This window comes from Micrasema longulum, unplaced genomic scaffold (genome assembly GCF_059751315.1).
Source record: "Micrasema longulum isolate JH-2025_06_02 unplaced genomic scaffold, ASM5975131v1 h1tg001091l, whole genome shotgun sequence".
NCBI lineage: Eukaryota > Metazoa > Arthropoda > Insecta > Trichoptera > Brachycentridae > Micrasema > Micrasema longulum.
The window spans coordinates 41,984-69,806 of NW_028278279.1; the positions used below are offsets into that span (position 1 = coordinate 41,984).

At 33.3% G+C, this 27,823-nt stretch overlaps 1 protein-coding gene and 1 pseudogene across 3 annotated transcripts; one reads left to right on the forward strand and one right to left on the reverse strand.

The window, feature by feature from the left end:
* The first annotated feature begins 1,802 nt into the window (after positions 1-1,802).
* On the forward strand, positions 1,803-25,865 carry Cfp1 (CXXC finger protein 1). Of its 2 annotated transcripts, none has more exons than XM_088233385.1 (11): positions 1,803-2,052; positions 2,139-2,260; positions 7,303-7,469; positions 9,891-10,014; positions 10,623-10,742; positions 11,767-12,007; positions 12,608-12,805; positions 14,739-14,951; positions 15,103-15,193; positions 15,734-15,890; positions 17,260-17,996. In XM_088233385.1, the coding sequence occupies exons 1-11, from the start codon at positions 2,023-2,025 to the stop codon at positions 17,369-17,371; spliced, it is 1,575 nt and encodes a 524-aa protein (XP_088089511.1). In that variant the 5' UTR covers positions 1,803-2,022; the 3' UTR covers positions 17,372-17,996. The 2 variants fall into 2 exon arrangements, with proteins under 2 accessions (XP_088089511.1, XP_088089512.1); XM_088233386.1 differs by lacking the exon at positions 17,260-17,996 and adding an exon at positions 25,826-25,865 and having other exon boundaries at positions 1,813-2,052.
* Positions 19,662-27,644, reverse strand: LOC148277058 (uncharacterized; annotated as a pseudogene). The gene is made up of 2 exons (XR_015823599.1): positions 27,503-27,644; positions 19,662-26,401 (listed from the first exon to the last, which is right to left on the reverse strand). The product of XR_015823599.1 is annotated as an uncharacterized LOC148277058 (transcript).
* Between the last annotated feature and the right edge of the window lie 179 nt (positions 27,645-27,823).

Consider the following 27,823-nt stretch of genomic DNA (forward strand, 5'->3'; position numbering starts at 1 on the left):
ATCGATATATATACATATATTATTATTATCGCATTATTTTTGAACAAATCAATATTATCGAAATAATAATATAATCACATTCATGTTATACGTGTATTATAAAGTATTACACTGTTTCATTACGTTTCTACTTCTCTAATATGGTACGACGGAAATCGTTTGATAATTTTGAAACAGTTTGTTGGAAAGGAAATTCCTTAAACTTGTTTATAATTCAATGCTCTAATTTTTTTTAAATGTTAAAATAATTAAAACTACTTAAAAAATGTAAACTAATAATTAAATGTTATAAAAATTAAATTATCAAAAAAACTACAAACGCCTCCATCTAAATTTGAGCTTTGACGGTTAGCAATTTATTTCTTTGAGGACGACACAATGACGTTTGTTTTATAAATACTATTCCTAAGTAAAACAGAAAAATAAATCAAGATTAATATATAAAAACAGAGATAGGGAACATTTTATAGTAGAGAATATCTTGGCACTTACAGTCCTTGTCTAAAAACATTTGGACAAACTCAAAGTATTTTTGGAAAAAGAAATCATTTCTGCCAATTAAAAATAACTATTTATGTGCTTACCAAGTTAAATATTTCCATAATGTCACATTTAAAGTATTAAGGCCATTAAATTTAAACTATAATCATAAATTCTGAACTTCCTTCTCGAAACCCACTTGAACCACAAATGAAATGGATTAGTGGAAAACGTTTGACTATATAATATAAGAAAGCTGTTTTTGCTCATACTTCAACACGTATGATTATGAAATTAGATTCCGTGTAAAATAAGTTGGTGACTAAGAAGTAAAGTTGTATGTTTAATTTCATCACAAAACTTAAATTATTTTTTTAAACGGCCCAAATACACATAAATGCTTTATTTTTATCCCAGAAAATAAATCAGCTTTAATATGATAATATTATTATCTCTTTATGATCGGAAATTATGTCGATAAATCTTATTACTTACTTTTGATTTCGGAAATTAAATCAAACTTTTCGTTAACAGTTAAACGTAAATTTTATATTTTTACTTGTCTGGCTCAACCGTGTTCCGAGTAACAGTCGGGAAAAACTGCGGTTAGAAGTAAACTACATTTAATTACCTATCTGTGACTGTTATTTGGACGCATACAAATTGTGTGTTTTTGTAAAAGTAACTACCTATGTAAAACTATTGAAAATTGCGAGCTGTTAAACCCTTAAACCCGTTTCAGAATTTTGTTATGCAGCGAAATTTTATTTAAAAAATGTTCTTTACTATTAGTCATCCCAGTTCCAATTATCCCACATCTTTTTTTGTATTGTTTATTCCATAACCAATCACAGACTACCAAATCAGTTTTTTTTTAAATCAGTTAAAAAAGTTTCAAATATAAATAATATAACATATTATATAAATTAGGTATGTTTAAATTATTTCTTTATGTTTTAGAAAAAAGTTTGTTGTAATTTTTCTAGTTATTAAGTTTTATCTACCTATATGATGTATTTTACTGTTAGTATCTCTTTTCAGTTAAATAGCCGCCATTAGGTTTTTGGTGGGTTTTTTCTGTTTGTGCCTATTGCAATTTATGCAGGAATTCTGTTAGTTTAGTAACATGTTTAGTTTATTATTACAATTATCACTTTATGTACATATATTTTTGTTCATTGTTTGTGTTCATATTGATATTCCTTTCTGTTTGTGTTGTTATTATGTTTATTATATTGTGCTTGTTTTGGCCGATTTATCATATTTTAGTAGAAGACCCTAATACAGGAAAAAATATATTGTGATCTATAATCTGGGTCTATGATGTGGTCTATGGTCTAAAAGTGTCAAAGAACAAAGATACAAGACGGTAGAAACATAAAACATAAATATAAATTATAATTTTTGTACGGGGATAATACCTACATTTTCAATTCATTTTAAAAAGCGAAAAATGGATTTAATGCAATCTGGAATTTTGTGTTTTGATAACTGATTGCTCAATTCATCTGAATTCACCACCCGGTAGACGGATCTGTCAAAATGGCCGATAAAAAAGCTCATAAGCAATCCGTAAGTTAATATTATTTATTAAATTCTTAACGAATATTATATTTCAGCTTCCCCAACAATATATCCAATATTTTTACAATTTACAGAAAGCTGATATCGCGAAGCAGTTTGATTTACCAGAACGACAATCTAAAATCACAACGCTTTTGAATCAAGCTGGCCAGGCGTATTGCATATGTCGATCTTCAGATAGTTCTCGCTTTATGATGTAAGTTTTATTCTTCGGATAGTTTTTATTTGTTATCCCATAAGTTCCTTAACGTTCTCGACGTAAATATTCCATAATATCCACGCAAGAAACTTAACCTCCAATATCGGCAAGTTACTACCGCCATCACATTCATGATGCATTTCTCAATATTTGTTAATGATTAAGCACTTTCAAAACAATTTCAAAGGTAAACTATGTTGGTATCAATGATTTACTTCCTGTAGTGACTAATCCGTTCAAATTTATTACCTGTATCTAATGAAGGTAACCATGATCCTGATTGTTTAGAGTAGGATAAATTCAAAATTTCCAAAATATCAAATTTATTTTTAAATAAAATAGATTTTTAAAAATGTAATATCACTATCCTGAAATACACAGCTTATGGCTTTTTTAAATCAGCCATCGCCTCCCTAGATCGCCTCAACGCCCCCCAATTTTCTCCGGGCCTCCTACCGCCCCGTCGAAGGTCTTCTGCGCCCACAAAAGAACGTCACCGCCCACTTTGAGAAAGACTGTCCTTTATCGAAGGTGGTTTCTCGGATGTGTATAAGTGTAGTTCACCGCCAAGTAGAAATATAAATGAATCATCAAATCCTTATTTTTTATTTGTTTATTTTATTTATTTATTTATGTATACATACTTATTCTAGACGAAATGGCACAAAAAATACTTTGACAACATCTGCTTGCATTAGAAATAGACTTAATATGTGAAGGGTTTGGCATCTCAGAAATATTAGTATGCCTAAAGTTGCAATCAATTCCCATATGGGTAAATGCCTGTTCTAAACCGATTTATTGCAGCAAAATACCTTTAAAGTATCTTTATGGAGTTTATCGAATATGTTTCCCAAAAATAAAATCAATATTACAAGAAAAAGAAAAAAGTTAAGCACCAAAAAGAAAAAAACTAATTTTTATGCTAAATAGGATTTTTTTTTATTTATTAATGATTCAATGGAATCGCACAGTATTTAGATTACTATCCTTAACAAATTTTCTGATTCCTTCCAATGTCCGTAGACCAAATCGCAATTCTTTTTTTCAACGCTGTCGGTTTTTCAGATTTCCAAACACACGTATCAGGCAGTAGCGTGCCTAGGGTTTACGAGTAAGGCAAGCCCATATATATATTTTTTAAATTCACATGTGGTGTAATTGTCTGACAGCCTCATAGTATAGTGGCCAGCGCATTTATCTACCATGTAAAAGGTCTCGGGTTCGATTCCCGACATGGTTGATATGAAATATTTATTTAAAAAGGTGTTTTTACACTAGAATGTGTCATAGTCCCTGGACTGGTACTTGAAGCGTAAGACTGATCATCTTACATTTATGTAGCAAAAATGATCAAGATACAATGCGATTGCAGTACTCTATGCACCATTAGGTGCGGAAAAGGAATGGTGATGAATTAATTTGTGTTAAAACATGATGTGAGCTTTCTTCACTACAGTTGTACAGTCTACAAAGCATCCAAAAGGCATATTATGACGAATAACAATATTTTTTAAAAATATGCATAGGATAATCTTTCTGAGGTCGTTTAAATAAACGAAATAAAGAAAAAACAATATTATTTTATATAAAGGAATTCCTCAGATATCAACCATTACCAATAAGTAACATCAATATAATATAGCGTGCGTAGAGTTCAATAATAGTCATCGGAACCCATAGATACACAAATATAAATTATAATTGAAATAAGATATAGGAAAAGGAAAGTAGATAGGCAAATAAAAAAGAAACGTCGGCCATCTCCGAATTCATTTTATATATGACGTTTGCACAAAATTAAGTAAATTATCGTAAATTTTAACCAGTACGGGTCTTTATACAATTAAGATAAAAAAAACCGTTTAAAATTATCGAATTCCGTCAAAAAGATCATAATAAACAATCGTAAAGTTTGTTCGACACGAAATACGAGAGGCGCTCTCTGTCAACTTTACCCTAAAGAAGCTGGCTTCAGATTCCCATATAAAACTCAACATATACAGACAAACATTTGTTGAGTTTACTGTTTACATCACATGCGAGTTGCACCGTGAAATAAGCCCCATAAGAAGCCCACGTGCGTGAGCAAGATAAGAAAACATTGTCGTTCGCGCACACAGATTTCATGCGGTTCGGATCTCGGGATGCGAACAGTACCAACGTCGAATAGATCTCTAATTCTCATGCGGCGGGAAATTTAAACAACGAAATGAATTATTTTTAAGCGTTTGGTTCAGATTTGGTAATTTTGAAATAAAATTAATAGGCAAGCCCGGCTTATGGGCTTCTATGGAAATACCGCCACTGGTATCAGGTTATATATAGAGTTTAGGCCCGTTATAGAAATGATTTTTGGAATACTGCTGTATGTGTTTTTGTCGTAATCGCACAATTGTGATAGGCACAAGTGTGGCTGATAACACAATGTGTTAAAACACGTTTGTAGTGTCTACACAATAAAAAGTGTACATAGCGCTCACATAAACAAAGCTACAAATCGTCATGATCGTAGAACAACGACACATGTGATTTTCTTCAACTTTACATAAGAGCGGTTTAGCATTTGATGTCACGACTCGATAAGTACAAAAGTATGTCCTTTGATACTTGGGTTAGCTATATATATGTATATTTCAAACTTTATAATAACTTTTCAAGATCAAATATAAAAGAAAGTCTATATCGCATTTTTCGCACATCCGTCGTTGTTCTATGATCACGACGAATTGTCCGCTACTCTGGTGTGGTCTCATGGCTTCGATTAACTATTTTTTTTTTATTTATTCGGGATAATTTTTATAGCGCCATTTTTGAGGAAAATCACCTCAAGGGCGTTGTACAATAAACATCCCAACATTTCCTGCAGCTGCAGAGCGCATAGGAGGTTGGGGTTTTAGTTCCCCTCTTCCAATCAATTATTTTTAATTTAAAAAATACATATGAGCTAGATAAAAACATGTCTTGCAGCTACAGAGCGCACGGACAGTTACAATCTTGCCCCCATTTACATTTTACAGAAAAAAAAGTGTTTTTAATATTGCAACATATCCTACAGCTACAGAGCGCATGGATAGTTAGAAATCTAGATCTATTTACAGTTAAGGATTAATTTAGAAATAATTTTGTAATAAATTTTATTTACATAATATGAAAGCTAGTATTATCAAACATCTTGCAGCTACAAAGCGCATGGACAAATGGAATTCCAGCAACATACAAATGATTTTAAAAAGCTTACAAAAGATAAAATTGGATAAAAAGCAAATTGATATAATAATAAATTATTGTTAATTGAATTCCCACTGAGATTGTTGAATGTTGGTCATCTTACTAATGTTTCGGATTTAATTAGCACTCTACAATTATTTTCCTTTATTGTCATTATACTTTCTAAGAAATTAGGGAAGAAAGTTACTTTCTATTTCATACAATGCGATGTGAAATGTTACCTTTGACATTAAATTTTATTGCTTAAATAAAATACTATAAAAATATTAACATAATGAGATCAAAATTGTTTTGAGTATGTCCAAATTTTTGTAGACAAGGACTGGATTCCACCTCATAGGGAGTTATCAGGGCTTATTATTTAGATTTTACATATTTTTATAAACCGTAAGGTTTCTTATGAAATAACAAATTAAAAAATAATAGAAATATTACAACAATGTATATGACTGTCTTAAAATTTACAGGGCTTATGACCTGTCATTGGCTGATTTAAATGATCACTTTACACAGTGTGTAATATGTACCATTCCGAATTATATTAAAGATTTCAGCTCTTTTACTTCACAAAAATCTACAGTCAATAGAAGAATTTAAGAAATATTTCTTCAATATATGTACATAGATCAGCAATATTTTGCATTTGTCTAAATTTTTGTAGACAAAAATTGACATATTATAACATTTTAAATAAGGGAATATGGAAGTGTGGGCTTATGACCTGTCAATGACTGGTTTAAGGGGCCACTTAACACACTCATTTATTCCTGATCAATTTTAAGTCACCATTTTTGTGAAAATCGCCCAATGGGCACTGTACAATAAGCATCCCAACACGTTCTGCAGCTACAGAGCGTATGCGCTCTAAAATTAAAACTGCCTATGGACATGTGGAATTTGAGTTCTCCTTTTCCAATAATTTTATTTTAATTTTTAATAATATAGGTCTTTACCTACTTCCTACTTCCTTTGAACTAGATGAGAACATATCTTATGGTTAGAAATCTTGCCCCCATTTACATATTATAAAAAACGTCCAAGTAGTGTTTTTAATAAAAAAATAAAAGTTTATAGATATAATCTAGATTACAACATATCCTGGGGCTACTGAGTGCATCAATGGTTGTGTAACATTCACCATTCTGCTTATATGTTTGAATAGTAATATTTCTTAAATTCTTCAATCGGTTGATTTTTGTGAAATTTGAGCTGAAAAATTTAGGCTTTTTTTTACATCACTGCAAAAATCCACCTGGCCCGATAAAATAACATCGATTGACTTTTATCATTTGAATGAGAGATACGTAGTTGAAAAAAAAGGGCACAAAATACGAAATGACTTTTTCCCCAACCTGATATGTATGTATATATTTTATGCATACCTTTATATTTTTTACTAATATGTAAACATGGTTTTTTATTTTTCTTAAATTATTTTTATTTCCTACTTTTGTTTTTATCTTTGCTTTAAGTAAAAACATTTAATTTTGGATGATTCCAAATAATATGTAATATTATATTGATTTCTTCCACTCAATATTTTCTAAAATACATTTCGGACTGTATGTAAAAAATGTAAAAGGCTACAGGGCGTTCAAATAAATAAATAAATATTAAGTAACGCTTAAAATTCATTGACTTTCATATTCTCTTCTCTAAAATACGTTTATGATTCATATCATTAACTGTAGTGCTTTCACACTTATAGATTACGCAGACAGGGTATAGTCTAAATTTATATCTCCATAATATGAAATATAAATGTTTAAAGTTCAAACATGTTGGTAATTTATTGATATTCTTTTCAGAGGATGTGATGCTTGCGAGGAATGGTATCACGGCGATTGTATCAACATATCGGAGAAGGAAGCTCGGTACATTCGGCAGTATTACTGTGACCGCTGTCGGCAGGAAGACCCGACTCTTACTACCAGGTTCAAAGCACCGAAGAGGGAGAATGAGGATAGAGATTCAGGTATTACATTTTATGGTTTTTGAGATTTCTGGGGCATTCCATTGTGACAGATGGGACATTTGATTCCAGAATTTGACCAACTTTGATTTGTAACTATGCCATCAGAATTCATGCAGTAGTAAAGTTTTTTTTTAAACAAGACAAAGAACCCAAAAATCCAAACAGTCAATATTCTGTGTAATTATTATTATAATGAATTTGACTGGTGGGACACTGGCAAATCTCACTCTTCTACCTTTTTGCATTTAAAGATGAATTTCAGCCAAACTACTCAATATTGATGAGAGATTTTTTAATGCTGTAAGGCATGTAATACTGAACACTTATGTTTTTTTATTATTAAAATTATTATTTATTTTATTTAGTTCTATGATTAACATAGTCTAATATATACATCTATACTTACAACACAATATTTACATCTATACTTATTCTAACATTATTTATCACTATTATACACTATTATACACTTGATAAAATGAAGCCTAATATTGTAGAAAAAAAAATGTGACTGGTGGGACAGGGCTTTGTGATGTAATAAAAAAAATTATCAAATTGTTACTTTGTGTTAGGTAATAGATTCCTTGGACAAAAAATATCATTATTTAGAAAAATGTGTTTGTATACATTTATAAAGTAAAGACATTTATCTATATGTTATCATCAAATTAGAGGTAATAAATTGAAATTCAACATTTATGTCATTTTCCCACTTAACATGGAAAGCAGTGGCGAGCAATAAATTTTTAAATTGGTAAGCTACGAAAATTCTGATAAATTTGATAAATAATTATTAGATATTTGATAAATAATTATTATATATTTGATAAATGATAAATAATAAAAGAAAATAGTTTCAGTAAAAATATTTTCTTGATTTATTGATTGATTTGGTGTTTATTTTGTAGAACTCCATATTTAAACTTAAAATTTAGAAATCAAACACTGATTTCTAATATTATAAGTTAAAAAATATTTTCTAATGTAGCACAAACATTTGATTTAAAAAATACAATTTAAAAAAACATAATTGCAAAAAATAAATGGAACCCCCTAAGGATTCGAACCCCGCCTTGGTCAATAGAAATCAACGACCCATCCGCGCAGCTATCGCGTGTTTTGGGTCGGGCGCCGAAAAAGTCATTAATAAAACTGGATAATTTATTAGTGTATCGTTATAACTTGTCTTGAAATAAAACACTTTTTTTTAATAAATGAGATAAAAACTAAATAATTTAAAAGTATTCCTTACCGAGTATGATAGCTCACCAAATAAAACATAAATTACATTTTAAGAATCATTGTTTCATCGACTTTTATATCACATTATTATTCACAAAACGACATAAGTTATACATACATTTCATAATTCTTCATATATATTTATTCTTAACACTATACACTAGTAATGTTTTTATCATAACTCTAACTGAATTTTTAAAGTTTAAATGGATACTGAAGAATAACCTACAATATTCAACTGTCATCGTATGCACAAAAACGAATTACAATTCAAAAACAATTAGCGAATCTTTGTTTTTTAAAACCCACTAAAGGATTTATACTATTATGGATTAAAATATCAATTTGTTGCGATTAAAATATCAAAATATTCATTTATTTTAAAGCAAATTAACTTTCAAACCACCGAAACATAAGTATGCTTAATTACTTACTTATTATTGTAACTTCCGTGTTAAGACATACAAAATATATTCGTTATCTCTTTCTCACACATAAGGAGTGCGTATATTGTCACCTCCCTTAGACTGTCGTAAGTCAAATTGATCTATTTTAAAGAATACTAGCCCTTATGACAAAGTATTGAAAGACTAAATTGCATTAATGAAAGCTGCAAGATTTTACTGTAATCGCAAGTGTAATTTTTCGAACAAGATTGTAAAATTGTAGGTTTAAAGACATATTTGAATTAGTGTATTTAAATCAGCCGAGTAATCTCGTGTAATCCAGTAGTAATAATTTTGGCCAATAGAGGCGCAACTGGTCGCTGTATGGAATAAAGGAATATGAAATAAATTTACTTACCCAAGAAAAGTTGTATATTTTTTTGGTGATGTGTTTTTTCCTAATAATACTGTAACATAAAACATTACTTTTGATGTCAAAAAAATATGGTAAGCTGCATGTAATCGATTATAAGGAGCATTCGCCTCTGATGGAAAGCCCCGTCTGTTTCCAGGCGGATGAATAGTGGCGGATGGTATTTTCCGCTTGATAGCTGATCTCTGGTAAAAATACAAAAAAATTATATGTAGACCAGTCTGTGCGATGTTCAGTTACAATATCAATAAAAATATAACATAAAGTATGCAAAAAAACACATCTGAAAAATAAACTTCAAAGTAATGTTAAAAATTATTTAAACCAACACAATAACGTATTCATTGTTAACGGTTTCAGGTCGAGATGAGAGAAAAAAGAAACGAAAAGAGCACTCTGAAAATAGGTCTCGGGGTTCCAACCAGTACTCCTCCCTCGGCTGTGGATCGTGCTCGGGTTGTTTGCGAACTCACGACTGTGGAAAGTTAGTAACTGCGTATTTTATATTCTTTGGAGCCTTAACCTGTATTTTATCTTGTTCACAAAAAATAGAATAAGTGTGAAAACCGTAAAAAATGTATGTAAATGTAATACTGGAATTGATTATGAATAACAAAATAAGTGCAAAATATTTTTTTTAAATAGCAACAACAAAAACCTGCAAATGTTTGCCTTTGGGTAAACCATCATAAAGCTAAAAACAAAATCTCCTATTGTAGACATGAAACAGTAACAGTGGAAAACATGTTAAGAAAAAATAATAATCTAGAAATATGTATGTATGTAAATAGCTTGACGCAAGTAGTTAGGTAATATGAAAAAAGGGAGAAGATAAATAAAACGATAAATGTAATAAGAATAACATTATTAATAGAATTGGGTTGTGGTCCTGTGGCTAGTGTCTCGGACTCACGGACCGAAGGTCCGTGGTTCGAATCCTACTCTACCCCAACTTGGTTCCCATTTTCTAAAAGCGAGTTATTTACAACTCGTTGAAAATGGCCCTTAAAATTAAATATTTGGGTAAATCATAAGAATGCAAATATTTCTTTTTCTACTAAAAAAAATAAATAATTTGTTTTGGGTTTTCAGATGTGAAGCGTGCAATGATATGGCGAAGTATGGATCCAACACACGCCTCAAGTTGAAATGCAAACACCGCACTTGTACAAATTCTATTCCGGCTCGACCTACTGCCGCAAAATCTTCCAGGTTACTTTTTTTTTCCACTCTTATGGTAATGTTCTCTCAGGTTTAAATTCTCCTGAATTATAAACTAGTTTGAGATGAATATGTGTTTTTTTTTCTTGGGTAGGGGTTGCAGTCATAGCAAATTAAAATTAAAAAGCAAGTTTAAGGTCCTACACTTTGATAAAAACAATAATTCCAATGAAAAGGCTATGCCTATTTATTTTTGTCAATTATTTGTTGAATCATGGTTCTGTTTTTGAAATGCAAATAACCAAATTGTCTTATTTTTTTATTTAGTTTTTATGTCCTCCATTGAAGAGACCGTCAGTTTACATAGGTAGGCTGTGACAAATGGCACTAATCATTTCAAAGCTTCCCAGCTTGCCAGCTCTGGATATTCTTGTTTTTCTTCATTCAGAAAACATCAGTTCGTATGCGAATAAAACTCTATTTAAGCATGCCATTTCTATCTTGTTGATCAAGCTGCTGCTCATACCTTTCACTTTATTAATAATAATATCTCAATAGTGAGAAAATTAAATATGCCGACATTGAAATCACCGGTATACGAGTAGTATGGCAAAACTAAGGTCTTGGGAACATATTCGTAAATATCCGTCCAGGATATTTTTGAATCCACCCGAAGTGGCTTCATAAAAAGCAGACGTGTCGGATGGAGATATCCGATGCGTTATTCATCACAATAATATAAACCAAATTATTTTAAAGGTCATAGCATAGCCGAGACACTGCAATGAAAACGAGTTGTTTTTTGCTGAGAACGTTAGTAGCCGCTACTCAGGGGGCCATTTTGTGGCAAACGAAATTTAATAGCGCCCAAGTGATTCCGAAAAATCCCAGATAATGCATTGGGTTTTTACGGGTATTCGTCCTGGGGGATTGTCAGTTTTTTTTTTTCACTCATAAAAGGATCACGTATTCAAAATTGTTGAAAAACATTATCATATTAATGTAGATTTTTTCCTAATTTTGTAATCATATTTTAACCGATATATAATTTTTTCACAATACTGGATTCTTGCAGCAGTCGCAGTAAGCACCGCTCCGCCGACTCGGGTAGTGGTGGGGGTGGGACGGGCGTTGCAGACCGAGGGGGCGGAGCTGGCGCAGTGGCTGTGCCCTCGGAGGCTGTGCCCCTCCCTCACCTGGTGGGCGGTCCCCCGCGCCACTGCTACGGTCCGCAGTGCACCCGGATGGCCCGCCCAGGCTCCAAGTACTGCACGCACACTTGCGGCATGAGGTTGGCTAGCGCTAGGATATATCAGGTAATACATTGCTAACACACAAAAAAGGGAGTGCCAACCACGGTAGATTAAAAGCACGATCCTCATCATTGGTAGAGCAACGAAAGAGAAGATAGAAACCTATAAGATACTAAATTATTACTATGACTGCCCCCTGCACGAGATGTATCAATCAAATCCCAACGCCAGTTTACGGGGTCATTACTGGAAGCTCTTTTGTCCCTAATTCCACCTCAATCCCAAATAAAACTTCCTTTCCAGCAGGATGGTTTCAGACTTATCAATTATCAAGTCTAGTTGTCCATTCCATTTCAGTCAACCAATTCATTGGATGCTTTTTTGAAGGAAGGAGAACCAGACAACAGTACACGAGATATAGCGCATCTGCAAAAGCTGGCTGCCTATAATAATATTAATTGGATGACACATTTCTCTCTGGTTTCAATTTTCTAAGGTGGATTGGTTTGCAGCAAAGCTCAGCATCTCCTCTGCCTCTAGTCTGTCTTGTGCCACCTTTCAACATGTTTGAAACATGTTGTAATGTACTACTTTTTTTAAATCATTGTTAAGTGCAAAACAAATAGTTTTTTGAAAATATTTGTTGAATTTTTCTCTTTGTAGGTTCTTCCACAAAGAATTCAAGAATGGTCCCTCCAATCCTGTTCAGCTGAGGCAACAGACCGCCGCTCCTTAGCTCGAGTAAGGGAGAAGCTGTCCGGAGTACGAGCGGCCCTACAGCAGCTAGAAAAGAGACGTAATGCTCTGGACCAAATGGTAGAACAAGCACGGAACCTTACACCATCTACCTCACAAATTGAGGTACCTTTGCAGTGTATTTATTTTTTTAAACAATCATAAAAAAAAACTTTTTACTTTTCCATGTATTCTATAAAAGTCTTTAAAATACGGACATTGAAACATTTATTTATTTAATTATTCATGCAAATACATATACAAGTGTTCTTTAAATCCTGTCACATCCAAATCCACGATGATCATTATGGAAAAGAAGACATATTAGCATATTTAAAAAAATATTTAGAACAAAGAAATTTTTTTTAAATAAAAAAAAAACAAATAATTGCTTACTTCTGGAGGGGAGAAGTAAGGGGAGAGCGGCCGCGCGGTTGTGGGCGCATCAGACTTCCCCTCCCCACTCCTCGTTTCTCCCCTGCAGAAGTAAGCAACAATTTGCTTTTGTTGATATTTAATTTTTTTAAATTTTATTCTTTCTAAAAATATATTTTAATGTGCCAATTTGTCTTCTTACTCATATTGATCATCGTGGTTTCGGATGTGACAGGGTTTAATGAACACCCTGTATATTACAAAAAAATATTGATAACATATCCCTAACTCTATAAGGCCAAGAGCCCTGTATTGAAGAATTTGTTATTTTAAAATTTTGCTAAATAAAACAATTTTGCTAACCAACTTCAATACACATCATCATCATTCCCTTTATCATCATACCTAACGGTGCATAGGGCACTGCATTGGTACACCAATCGCAGTGTAGGGTAGGGTGTAGGCAAACAGCGCACTAAATTCGGCGAATGTGCATTTGCGGTCGCAGGCCCTACAGGCAGGAATGCTCTCCCAGCAGTAATCCGAAACTGTGAGAGTGAAGTAATATTTCGGAAGAAACTTAAAACCTACTTGTTCTCTAAATCATTTGAATAAATTCTTAGCATGTGGTGGAAAAGTAATATGAAAAAGTACATTATTTTTCTTAAATTAAAAAGTTAAAATTAAATTTATATCTTTATATAATCACTTTGTAAAGTGCCCTTGAGGTATTATATTACGAAAATGGCGCTATATAAGTTATCCATAATTATTTATTTATTTATTATTTGATGATTTTTGTTACATGAAGGTAAGATGATTAGTCTTACGCTTCAGGTGCCAGTCCAGGGGCCATGAAATATTCTAGTACAAAAACACCTTTTTAAATAAATATTTAATGTCAACCATATCGGGAATCGAACCTGAGACCTCTTGCATGGTAGGCAAATGCGCTAACCACTAGACCACGAGGCCGACAAATCAATAAAATTTAAATACACAACTGTTCATTTCTTTTTCATAAAATAAACTAAACAAATCATAATTATTTCCCTATTCATACCCAGTGGTGCATAGGGCACTGCTTTGTTACTCAAGCCAGAGCAAATTTTAATCATTTAATATGTGAAAGTAAGTTCATCGGTTTCACGTTTTAGATCCAATCTTATATATAATATTACAGTTAAAATCACCTTTTAAACTCAATTCTATGTCACTATTAGTAAATCATTTTTCTGTGTCCGGACGGAGGAAAAATACAGTTCTGTGTGTGAAATAGAAACAGAACCCTGGAGGAACGACTACTCTCAGACAAAAATGTTAGCGAGGGAAATCAAGTGGAGATTAGTCGCTCTCTTGGTGTACTGGTTAGATAGTTTCCATACCATATCGGAGGTTGCTTCACTGCACCTATGCACATATCGTCACCCTAACTTGTAAGTCCTCAAATGTTAAAAAATTATATTATGGCATTTTCTGTTAAGACTTTTACATCGGTTAAGTATTCTACTATTTTTTTTTTTAATATTGAAAAAAAACTTTGGTACCATTTGCCGCTGAAGTAAAAACTGTTTTTACTCCTTTCAAACAGAAGTAAGTTTGAGACTTAAGAATTTTACTAGTTAGTCCGATGATATTATGTACTATGAAACCGCATTTGACTACAAATAAACTTAATTTACAGGAACCTGAAGAGGAGACTGAAATGTCCATGTATTGCATCACATGTGGTCATGAGATCCACTCCAGAACTGCTGTCAAACATATGGAGAAATGCTTTAACAAGTACGAGGCACAATCTTCTTTCGGGAGTGTTTTCAAAACCAGGATTGAAGGACAAAATATGTTCTGTGACTTCTATAACCCTATTAATAGGACATATTGCAAGAGACTTAGGGTGAGTAACTTAGCAATATGATTCATATTTTTAACTAAAGATTCCCGATCTTTTTTTGCGCTAATATTTTTACAATTATTAATTTTATCAAAAATTATAGTTTAGATCAATAGTCTACTACTCGTATGTGTAATAAAACCGTTATTTGCAGGTTTTATGCCCAGAACACTGCAAGGAACCCAAAGTGAGTGATACAGATGTGTGTGGATGCCCATTAGTAAAGGATATATTTATTCCAACTGGTAATTATCATATTTAACTAAATTTTGCATAGGACTAACTCAAGTATTACTAGTGTCACCACTTTTACTAACACATTGATTCCGTTTTTTTTATTGGTGAACTATAATTACTTATCATATTGCCAATGGTTCACTACATCAGATAGATATTTTAGACAAAGGTGTCTTTTTTACTGTAATATTTCATTGTTTCCATGTACTGACTCGCATCTGAAGCGTAAGACTGATAATCTTGCCTTCATGAACCAATACAGTGCCATATGCCATAGACACCATTAGGTGCAGAAAAGGAAATGATAACTAGTAATTAAAAAAACAGAAGTTGGCTGCCTACGTGGTGTAATGGCTAAGACATTTGAGTCATGCAAGGAAGGTTCCGGGTTCAATTTTTCTCAAGCCCGGGTGTTCTGTGCTCTAATTCACCACTATATTTTGGCCTCTTGGTCTGTTGTGGTGCAAACAATTGACAAAATTATAAATTATAGTGGCCCAAAGTATGAACCCTGTAAAACTCCTGTCAATGTAATGTTTTTTTATTAGGTGAATTCTGCCGCGCTCCCCGCAAGTCGTGCCTCAAGCACTATGCATGGGAGAAGCTGCGGAGGGCTGAGGTGGACATGGAAAGGGTGCGGCAGTGGCTCAAAGTGGACGAACTCGTAGAGCAGGAGAGGAACATCAGATATGCCATGGCTTCCAGGTAAAACTAAAAACTGTTCTTAGGGAGAAGGTCCAATGAAGAGCAGCCGCAAAGTGTGTGATCTAATAAAAGTATGCTATTTCACTCTATACGGTTTACGGAAGGTTGGGTGAAGAAATACAAGCTAGGAAAAAAATATTTTTAATATGAACTGGGTTGTGGTCCCGTGGTAGTATTGTGGACTCATGGGCCAAAGGTCTGGGGTTCAAATCCCACTCTACCACAATTTGATTTCCATTTTTCCAGCATAACTTTTTTAGGACTTTTAGGAAATGGTCTGAAAATTGAAATATTTGAGTAAATATTAAGAACTTAAGTATTTCTCTTTTTTATTAAAAGTTAAATTTACTAACAATATTTTGAGTTTGTCCAAATTTTTGTAGACAAGGACTGGATTCAAGTATGTAGATGAAATAATTCAATTAGATGAATCTCACCAGCATAAATAAAGGTTTCAGCTCTTTAACTTCACAAACATCAACAGATGGAAGAATCGAAGGAATATAGATGTCCAAATATAGGCAGAATGGTGAATGTTACACAGTGTGTAAAGTGGCCACTTAAACCAGCCATTGACAGGTCATAAGCCCTGTAGATGCCTAGACTTCTATATTACCTTCTCTTAAATGTTCTTCATCTCTGTTGTAATATGTTAAATTTATTAGTCGTTCAATTCGCAAGTACTATTAATAAACAAGTACATGTAACTTGTACCAAAATTACTCTTAACACGAAAAAGGCAAATACAAAAAGAAACACTTCACCGCTTCACCTATCTCGTCCTAAAACTTACGCATTTAAAATTTATCTTAAAATAGCTCCTAAAATTGTATGTTAAAGAATAAAATCAGTAAGAAACTTTAAATGGCTTCCCTGCACAATCAGCTAATACTGACTTGTACCTCTTTACCTAAATGTCATAGAATTAAGGACAGACTTAAGGCTTTAGAATTGACAAAGCTAAAGTACAGAAGATATCGTTGGAATTTTAACTTGACTTCAGGATATTAGAATTGAAGAAATTAAAATTGGAATAAATTGTTTTAAATCCTCTTGCTCATTTACGTCGCCCTTAGTTTGAAATTTTAGCTCACCTTTTTTTTGGTTTTTTTTTTTGCACCACGACAGGCCAGGAGGTCCAATAACAGTGGTGAATTACATCACAGAATATCCTGGCTTGAGAAAAATAACATTTATTTTTTTGTGTTCTCACCGGGAATCAAACCCGGAACCTTCCATGTATGAGTCAAGCGTCTTAACCACTACACCATGGATACATTGAATATTTAAAATATAATATGTTGTATTCGCATATCTGTATTTGAGTATTTTCAAAGGTGCAATTTCAGGTAATGTCTTTTTTTTCCAGGGCTGGAGTATTGGGTTTGATGCTTCACTCTACATACAATCACGAAGTGATGGAAATGATTACGAACAAGATGCAAGCGTCGAAAGAAAAGAGCCAATTTGGATCTATCTGATAGATAAATTTGTGCTTAAAATCTACTTAAGCATGAAACAATTTCGTTGAGAGATTGAGAATATATTTTTCTACGTCTCCAGGCTGTGATAATCAACTTTTCATAAGTCTAGCGTTTTTGATACGATTTTCTATTCTTTAAATACAGACTGTTTTTAATTAATTACAGACATATGTATAGATAGGGTGATTGCTTATCACTATTCTTGAATATCAAATAAGTGATTTTTTAAACCATGGTATCAAAAATACTCTAAGTAAAATAAATACAGTAAAACCTCGTTTTTACGTTCCTCAATTTTATGTTTTCCCGCTTTATACACTGAAATGTTCAGGACCTAATTTTCTTCGTACATTCATATACAAACATTCCCCGAAATAACGTTTTTTACATTTTTCATCACCCCGGTTTTACATTAAAAATTATGTCGTAATAATGGTGCCGCCGTCCGCGCGCCACCGCGTGTGCCACGCGAATGTAGAATAAAAACAGGTAAACAAATAATAAAGGATAAATTATTGTTTCATTTGAAGAAAAACGTCATGACGGATGATACGCAGTTGACAAACGTTTAGGAACAAAAAAGTTTTAATATCAATAAATTGCGATGTTCAAAACATAAAAATAGAAATATTTAAAGTTATAAAAAAGGTGGTTTAAAAAGTTGTCATAAAAATGTTAAACAATTTTGCAGCGATCTATATGACAGTTATTTTTAGTCATGCTATAGAAAAAAAAGTGATACCGTATAAATAAAGTTTCCCAACTTTTAAGGGAAAAAATATTGTACATTATTTTATGCAAAATCAATTTTTTTATTTACATGTAAAATAATTTTAACATGCTGTTTTTAAATCAAATAAAAAAACATTACATAATATTGTTTAAAAAAATTACAAAATATATAAATATTTTTTGTAAAATCATTGAAAATAGTAAAATAAGTATTGACAATCCCCAGTTATCACCGTTTTCACAACTTTTCTGGAAATATATGTACACTACTGTAGAAAATTAATTCTATTTTTATTTAATTCCTATTTTTTCCATACCATTTTCATTTTCTTACTTAACTGTTTTCCTCAGTTTTACACTTTTTTCTTGTTCCCCCGAAAAACGTAAAAAGGGGGTTTTTACTGTATTTTATTTTTTTTAGAGCAAAAGGCCATTTAAATTTTAAATTGATACCGTTAAGTGGTCCGACTTTTCTCTGTTTTTTACTGCACTTGCAGTATCTTTTTTATTCACGCAGGAATGGTTTTGATAATGATTTTGGTTACTAAAGACACCCTTGATTTTTGCAATGAAATAATAGTTTTCAGCATAAAGTGAATCTAAAGTATATTTTTTATAACATGGCTTTGCAGCAAAGTATTACTAATGAAAAGGGGAACTTTGCTTCATAAGATCTATGGGTGCTAAATACCCCAAGTTTTGGAATGAAGAAAAGTTTAAGTCCGTCTGTTCAATTGAGAAGGATGTGTCAATGTCCAATATGTCTAAATAAAACAGTACATATTGATTAATCATCAATTTATTTAAAACATAAATTTTCGCTTAAAAAAAAAGCTTTGAGCTTTTGGTGCTTTTTTGCTAGAGGAGCTTTTATGCTTTAGGGGCTTTTACTTTAGGAGCTTTTTGTAAGAGGAGCTTTGCTTGTGGAGCTTTGCTTGCGGAGCTTTTGCTTGAGGAGTATTTCGATGGTTGAGTTTACTGAGTTTATTTGAGAGTGATTTGACAAAGGTAATTGCACTGTGAGTTTACTGAGGTGAATGAACTTTATGCACTTGAATTTACGGAACTGAGTTTATTGACTGTGAGTGAAAAGAACTGAATTTAATAAGTAAGTAGCTCACCCCCGCCACTCGCCACATGCCGCCGGCCGCAGGTGGCGTAAATACGGGCACCTAGCGCCCGTACGGGCTATTTCGTCGGCAGACGCAATGCACACAACATAATGATCATAATTTTTATTTTCAATTTTATTTACAATGTTTTTGGGTATATTTTGCCCCGGTAATACTGAGGCAAGGCTCGAAAGTGAATACTTTCTATTTATTGAGAGCCTAGCACTCAGTTTGTACATATACCGGGGATTCTACTTAGTTATTTGATTACATTTATATTTCTAAATTACGCGTCCGGAACATTAGCATTACGAGTTTTGGCACCAGATTGCATTAATATATGCATTTATGGTTAAATTACTTTCTTCTTTACGTAGCAAATTACGTCGACTTTCACACATAATTGGTTTCTGAAAATGTGTGCGAATGTTGAATGTTCAAATGTCGAGGGATGTAAAAAATATCATAAAAAATTGTACAATTTTAAAATATTTAGTTATCAACATACATAGTTAAGTTAATGAGGCGTATTTAAGTGGTTTCTTTTTTCCCTTTCATTTACCCCCCCACCCCCCTTGTGTGTCTATTATATTCCAATCACAAGACTCAGGAAGCGCATAACTTTTGTTAAGGGTTCTTTACTAACAAAGGTTGATAAAAAGCTTACAACTTAATTATATTTCCAGACAAGTGACGACACATCAACTCCTTCAGGATCACAAATGTTCGTATGGTGTACCGCGATCTTCTTTTTTTGTCTCTTCCTCTGTGGGAAATTTGGAATTAGGTAATCGTGGCCTTATGGTTCCTGAAGATAATAATCCCTGTTTAGGCAAATAGATGACCAAAGGAATAGATGTGTAGAAATTATCAAAAAAATACTGTTGTTCATAACCGAACAACAATATTTGCACATAAGCCCAAATCGGGTTCATTTTCTGTTCCAGTATATATTTCAAAATTATATGAAAATCCGTTTGATCCATAAATGACAAATAGTTTATATCCCCATTTATGAGGTTTTGCGGACATATATTCTTTTAAATGATATCTTGTCTCGGTAGCACACAGCTGCTCGTCAACAGTAAACATTCGAGCAATGGCACACTTTGAAATTTTTTATTCGAAACAATTACAATTGGCCGTATTTTATGGAGTCTGTCATGATCTGGATCTTCTCTTGGTAACATTTCGGGGTTAAGGGTCATAAGAGTGAAACTACAAAACACAGTTTTGAGATAAATGATAAAACAGTTTTTAAATAATAATACTGTATTTAGAGACATTTCCTTAAAAAAAAAAAAACAATTTCGGATTGACTTTCTGTCCCTAAATTTTTTTGTGAGAAGAGTATTTTCTTTCACTTCCTGTTCAAATTTGAAGGTTGAAATAATACACAATAATTGAAGTTATTAAAAAGCCAATCTACTCCACAGTACCTCAAACACTTTGATATTGTTTGTAAGGAGGTTATGCATGGAAAAAAATAGATGAATAAATATCCTAAAGCAGAGTAGGTATCTTTGAAAAAATCATTTTCTTTTAAAATATTTATTATTGAGTTAATATTTATTCCTCAGTACCATCAGATGAATGACTACTAGACAAAAAATTGTAGAAGCTGTGGTATTGTTCCCGAATAATACCGGTTGTACATAGATCTTTTAAATGATTTATTTTTTCTTCTGAAATTGAAACGCTTCCTTCATAATTCTGTTGTAGTTGGAAATTCTGTACGCTGGCTGCTCGTGGTGCTCTGCGGACGCCCTGAAGCATTTTGAACAGTTCTTCAAAGTCGTATTTATAATACAAATTCTCGGAATCTTCTTTTCTATACTGAAACCATTTAACTTTTAGCCAACTGAGCATCTGGCCATCACTACCAACCTTTTTGTTTTTCAGGATGGATTTTCATAGTTCTGAAAAATCTAGAAAATCTGTTTGTCCCATTTCAATTACATCATAATTCTTATTAGTCTTGAACAGCTGAATACCACCCCGATGGGTGGTAAATATCTAGATGCTTTATCTTGTTTTCAATTCGGGCATGATCCGAGTCACATTCCATTTGCAAATGGCCCAATTCAAAATACATCTGGTTTATAACTGGAATGTTCAAAGATTTCACATTTCTATTTTGGCCACTCAGGTGTCTGAAAAAAGGTTCCAGGGTTTTCCATCAGAATTTTTCATTGAGTAATTAAATATACATGATGCAACTTCTATCGAACCTCGCTTCGCTAGTCCTTCGTGCCACATATAGAAAAAAGCTTTCATTGATTCTACATTATAGACAGTAAGTTTATAAACGGCCAATCTGTATTTGTAAAATACTGCCTTTGCATTCGTTTTTTGGTGAAGCAAACTGCCAGGAGATCAAATTCTGCCAAATGGTAATTCCCATCTATTGCCAAAGCTTTAATTTCGTTTTTTTTATTCCTGGTCATATTTTTTTTTTAAATGTGACTGTCTTAATATGTCTTTTGTACAAGCTTTTCTTCTTCGGTCATGTGATTATACTTGTAACAAGTATCACACCAATCTTTTCTGGGGACATGGACGGAGAAATTAAAATTATTATTAAATATTGAACGATACAGCCATCTTTTTTCTGGAATGATAAAATTTTCTTTACATATTTCCCGGTACTAATGTAGGAATACAACACGAAAGGAATGTTTCATCAGATAGTATAGGTGTATTTTCCACAACTGTAAAAGATAACCAGACGTCATAATTAGTTTTACATGTTAATCATGGGAGGTTGACCACCGCAAGTTCATAAAATATCCATCAAAACTATTTTCTACTTGAATGACATTATTATTACGAATGATGAAAGAAGAAAATATAATATTATTAATATTTAAATCATTAACTTTGTGGTCAAACATTTTATTAAATGTTATTATATATTTGTATGTCTCGTCGGTACGTCTCGAAACCGGTAGACACAGAAAAGTCGGTAAGTGTTTATTTACAAATATTTAATAAGATTTAGTAAGAAAATATAACCTCAAATAATGAATTCCTTACCTTCATTTGTTTGTCGGTTTTTTTTTGCATAACTAATTGAACAAAATGTTTACATCTGCTTGCCATTTTCTCGATGAATGTACTTTATAATGTAATTAAGCAAATTTCACGGGCACTAAGTGCTTGTTCACGTAGGAACACGCGGGCGCGGTGACGGGTGCGGGCGCGGTGGACTTGGCGACTCATGTTCACATTGGCCGCCAGGCGTTTGCGCGAGTGTGACGTGTAGTCAGAGGATGAAAACATGGACGACGATCTTTTATTTTTAATCGAAAATTCATACCTACAGTGGGAGATGATGAAAATTAGAAATGGTGTGCACGAAATTAATAAAGAAAGAGAACGGTTTGGTGAATTTCACACATTATATAGTAATTTGAGAGAATATCCTTTGAGATTTTTTGGATATACCAGGATGACTATCAACTGTTTTGATTACATACTGGATTCAATAAGGAGTGAGATTTCAAAAGAAGATACAAATTTTCATAAAAGTATAAAGTCCGAAGAAAGGCTATTTGTAACTATAAGGTGAGTTTAAAAATAAATAAATTCGTATTTAATTATCATTATTTATCAGTTTAGATAATTACAGTAATTCTAAACACAAGTTTTCTCTTAATTATTTTAAATCATTAATATTATCATTATCTACTCAACGAAAATTGTTTAATTTCCATTGTTTTATGGGTTATATTCATAAGTATTATAACCAGTGCTCGATTTCTAAAAATTGAGGTACCGGAACTCTGTTAAGGGCGGACACACCGGGGGGTCTGGGGGGTATTCCATACCCCCCCAGCTAAAGGGGGGTCCGGGGGCCCTCGGAAAATTTTCAAAATTTCAGTTTAAAATTACGCATTTTTAGGCTGTTTTTACTTCTCAGTTAATAAACATACATGTTTATGTATGTAACATGTTAATAAACATAATGAAAAGCAGTAAAACAATACAACATAACTGTTTCAAAAATTGTTCTTAAAATATACTCCAAAACTTCATCATGTTTTCTTCGTATTTGCCTTCTCTTGATCTTTCCTTACTCTTGACAGCTAGCGCCGAGTGGTGTCCAGAAACCAGCCAAGAGTTAACATACTTCTCTGGATCAAACAGTCTAAGAGGAGGTCCATTAATTTTCAAAAACATCAGGCCAGAAACCGTTCTTATGTTGAGTGAAGATCGCAGCGGTGTAATTATTAAGTTCATCTGAGAGAATCCTCTTTCACATTCACTTGATGAAATGGCAACCGAGTCAATTGATTGTTTTACAGGATTGAGGCTTTCTGGTAACTCTCTGGAGTAGATATATTCGCGTAAACCTGTAATTAACTGTCTTTCGTAAAGTTTGAACCTGGAAGCAAGATTCCTCATTTCATTTTCCCCAAAACTTATTGGGAGTTTCGTCGGCCAGGTTTTGGTATCCATAACTTCAAGAGTTGTAGCTAACTCAACATCTTTGTCATCAAGTAGTCTCGTTTCAATAGAAGTTTTAAGGGCCTCGTAAAATATTTTGGGGTTCAACGGCTGATTGTCTGATCTCCCTTCTTTTGTGTGGAGAGGAACCTCGAAAAAAGACAAGTTGTTTACTGCTTCTTGAGCCATTGTTGAGTAGGACCCTGGAACTGTTTTTCTTTCTTCAAATAAACCAACTGTGATTAGCAATTTTCTGTTCGCATAGTTCAAATCTGCATTCCGATGTTGTAAAGCTTCACTTAGTTCTGAAAGTTCTTGCAAAGCATCTGCCATCAATCCCAGGTCTAGAATGAAATTAGTTTCTGTGATTTTGTTAAGAAGTCCGGAAAAAGTACTTTTATCTTTGCTGTCTCTAGACGGGTCATTTGAAGCTTCTTTAAAGTGTTGGACTAATGCTTCATATGACGTCCAAACAGCTGACACAGATCTAAAACTAGATGCCACCCAACGGGTGCTCAAGACTCTTCCAATTTTTAAAATTTCTGTATCCAAAAGAGTTGCACAGCTTCGAAGTTCCCTGCTGTTCTTTGGTGAAGCATGATAGACAACATAGAGTTTGTCAATAAAAGATTTAAACCTATTAACTCCTGAAACAGATTTAATAACGTCTGACACTGACAGCTCAAGTCTATGGTTTGCACAGTGCCAAACAATAACAGAAGGAAATTTCTCACGAAATAATGTTGCAACGCCTTTGTGCTTACCGATCATAGTAGCAGCACCATCACAAGTTAAGCTTGTTAAATTATTACTTAAAAATACGTCAGATATTCCATTAGACCGAAGACAGTTCATCAAAGAGTCAAAAACAGCTGTAGCAGTAACGCCATCTAGTTCTATTAGATCCAAAAAGACGTTAGTGGAGCCACTCATACCAGTTTTAGGCAAAGAACACCGAACGTATACTATTAAACTTGACTTATTACTTAAGGACGTGGATTCATCAATTATCAAACCAAGTTTTGTATCATTCTTAATGATTTCATCTACAAAGGTTTTCTTCATTTCCTTACTGATATGCAAAGCAATTTTAGCACAGGCTTTGTCTGAGTGTAAAATGCGACCCATGTTAATCCCATTTAGTTCTTGCAAATCAATTTCCGTTTCAAAATTGTTAAAAGACTGATTTTCTTTAACAACCTTGTACGCCGTTCGGAAAATTTTCCCCGTTATTTCTTTTTCATGAGAGTTCTGTCTCAAAATAGTTTTCTCCAGTTTTCCGTCTTTACTTTCGGTTAGGATTTCAGCAGCTGCTTTATGACCAGCACTCTCTTTGTGGTCAAAAATCTTTTTCCTTAAAGACGTTTGCTTTTTCTGTTTAGTGTCACCATAACTGTCTATTTCAACATTTGCCCATTCTTTTGAAATTTTCATACCTGTTTTTTTCTTAACAGATAAGATCCCTACTTTTTTACAAGTACTGCATCCTAACTTTCCATTTTTAATTAACAACCAGTGATATTTTTCGCAAAATTCAGTTTTTTGAAAATTAGTCCAACAATCTGGCAAGGCATTGTCGTTACACTCAACCTTTTGTCCTTGTTCTTTAGAGTGATGTTCGTCAGAATCTGAACTGGTTACCTTTTCAGTGCTAGTTGACAGTTGTAAGGTCGTTGAAGATGGTTGCGTGAGGTTGTCTTCACAATCAATGGTTCGCTTAAGTCTCTTAGTATCACCCGAGGGTAAAAAAAAATCGGTTAACTTTTTGTTCATCTTATTTCACAACAATAACACGTAACAGAGATAAATAAAAGAAGACCGTGTGTGCAAGTGGGTAGCGCGTAGTAGAGTACAGTACAGGACAACACGGACTCCCGACTACGGGACTACGACTGAGCAACTGAGCATCTAGTGATGAACGAAGTGGGGAGTAGACGCCAGACGGACGAGTCTATCTCTAACCTGGAGGGGAGGAAGCTATACTGCACGTGCGCGGCGGCGGATGAGTCTATCTGTTTATCTGTTAGCTTCGAGCTACAATTATATGCTTTATTAATAAATTGCGAGTTAATTTACCGTAATAGATAATAGATAATAACATAAGTTTAATAAATCAGTTAAATTTAACTGTTTTCAAATAATTTAGTTTTTTTTACAGAGAGAGGTTCCGGAACGCCGTTCCGCCGCGTTCCGCCTGAAATCGAGCACTGATTATAACCATGGTAAGCCTGTGTCGTGCCACTATTCATTTCATCCATAATAATTTGCGTTATCTTGTTTCTCGTGCGTAATTTTTGCATAGGAGGTAATTTTTTCATGTACGGCAATAAACTTTTAAAAAATAACAGATCTTTGCAGTGTTGTTCTTGGCTTTGCGACAGTTTAATTTGTAGCAAGTCCAACTTTTTCTTCTCCAATTCCATAAACTCCTGTCAAATGTCTTGTGCACATTTACGTTTGATGCTCGTATATTGTGTACTTGCAGATGAACCAGCTATTGACTGGGGAGTTGGGGACCGCTCATTATCATAGTTTCGATCAGAAGTTTCATCTAAATTGCCTTCATTTGATTCCGGGGTAACGTCATCTTTTAAAAATAGCATCATTTTAAAATATGGCCACACTGAAGTGATTTGATCAGTTCCAGCATCACCAGAACGAGGAACCGGATTTTTTTTTAACTCTTTCATAAATTGGTCCCGAATGTTCTTCCATTTTTTTCTTAAAGCTTTTTCTGTAAAAAAATAAATTATTTAGTGTTCATGCCCTACCTAATTTTAGTTTATTAAGTTATTACTATAGGTATATTTAAGTTTTACATTTCAATTGTATTTTATTAAATATGTTTCAGATATCTCTCTACTGGGTTGGCATTTCGATCTTTGGCTTATAGTTTTCGTTTGGGTGTTAGTACAGTGTCTGAAATTGTTTATAGTACCTGTGAAGCTATTTGGAAAGAAAAAAAAATGTCCACATGCCACAGCCATCTCAAGACCAGCTTAAGAATATTTCTTTAGATTTTGAGAACATGTGGAACTTTCCTAACTGCATTGGCAGTTTGGACGGTAAGCATTGTAGAGTGAGACGACCTAAAAGTTCAGGATCGGCATTTTTTAACTACAAGAAATATTTCTCTATTATTTTGCAAGCTGTGGCTGATGCGAAGAAGAGATTTTTAACTATTGAAGTGGGAGGTAGAGGAAAGCAAAGTGACGGTGGCACATTCAACGCCTCGTCCTTGAACCGGTTACTCGAAAGAGGAGCATTTAATATTCCAGAACCAAGAACATTACCCAATTCTAACATTACAGCTCCATATGTTATAGTAGCCGATGAAGCTTATCCTCTCAAAGAGTATCTAATGCGTCCATATCCACAAAGAGTATTGAATCAAGAGAGAGAAAATTTTAATAATCGATTGTCAAGAGCGAGAAAAACCGTGGAATGTGCATTTGGAATTTTATGCAATAAATGGCGAGTTTTGTTAAAACCCATTGAAACTGATGTTAAACATGCACGCCTGATCATAAAAACCGCTTGCTTATTGCATAATATTGTAATTGATGTAGATGGTTACGATTGTGATAATGAGTTAACAACTCAAATTCGGCACCAAAGGCTTCAAACTGGAAGAAACAACAATCCGTCAAATCGAGCTAAACAAACTCGGAATCTATTTACGAAATATTTTTGGAAGAGAAATCGTTTAATATAACGAGTACGTAGCAGTCATTCTTACCTTTGGAGTATTTTTGTCTCTTTTGTAGCCTATCATAATATTCCTATATAAAAATAAAAAAATACCTACATATATGACAACATTTCATTTACTCACCCTCCATATCAGGAAACAATTCAGCAATTTCCTTCCATAGCTTATTAAGAACGTTTCTATTCATATGATGACTGTGTTTACTTTGCCAAATTGGAGTTCTAGCCTGAACAGCACTGATAAACTCATCTGAATTGAACGACATGATGAAAACGTGCTATCACTTCTAGCGACAAGTTCAAACTGGTTGAACTTATCTTACGTCGCGAGTGCATCGCGCGCTCCGCCGCTAGTTCAACGTGAACACACTCAAACATCATCAAAGGTTTGTTATAACCGTGAGCGCGCCGCACGCGCCAGTCGATAGCTGGCCCGCTACTTTCG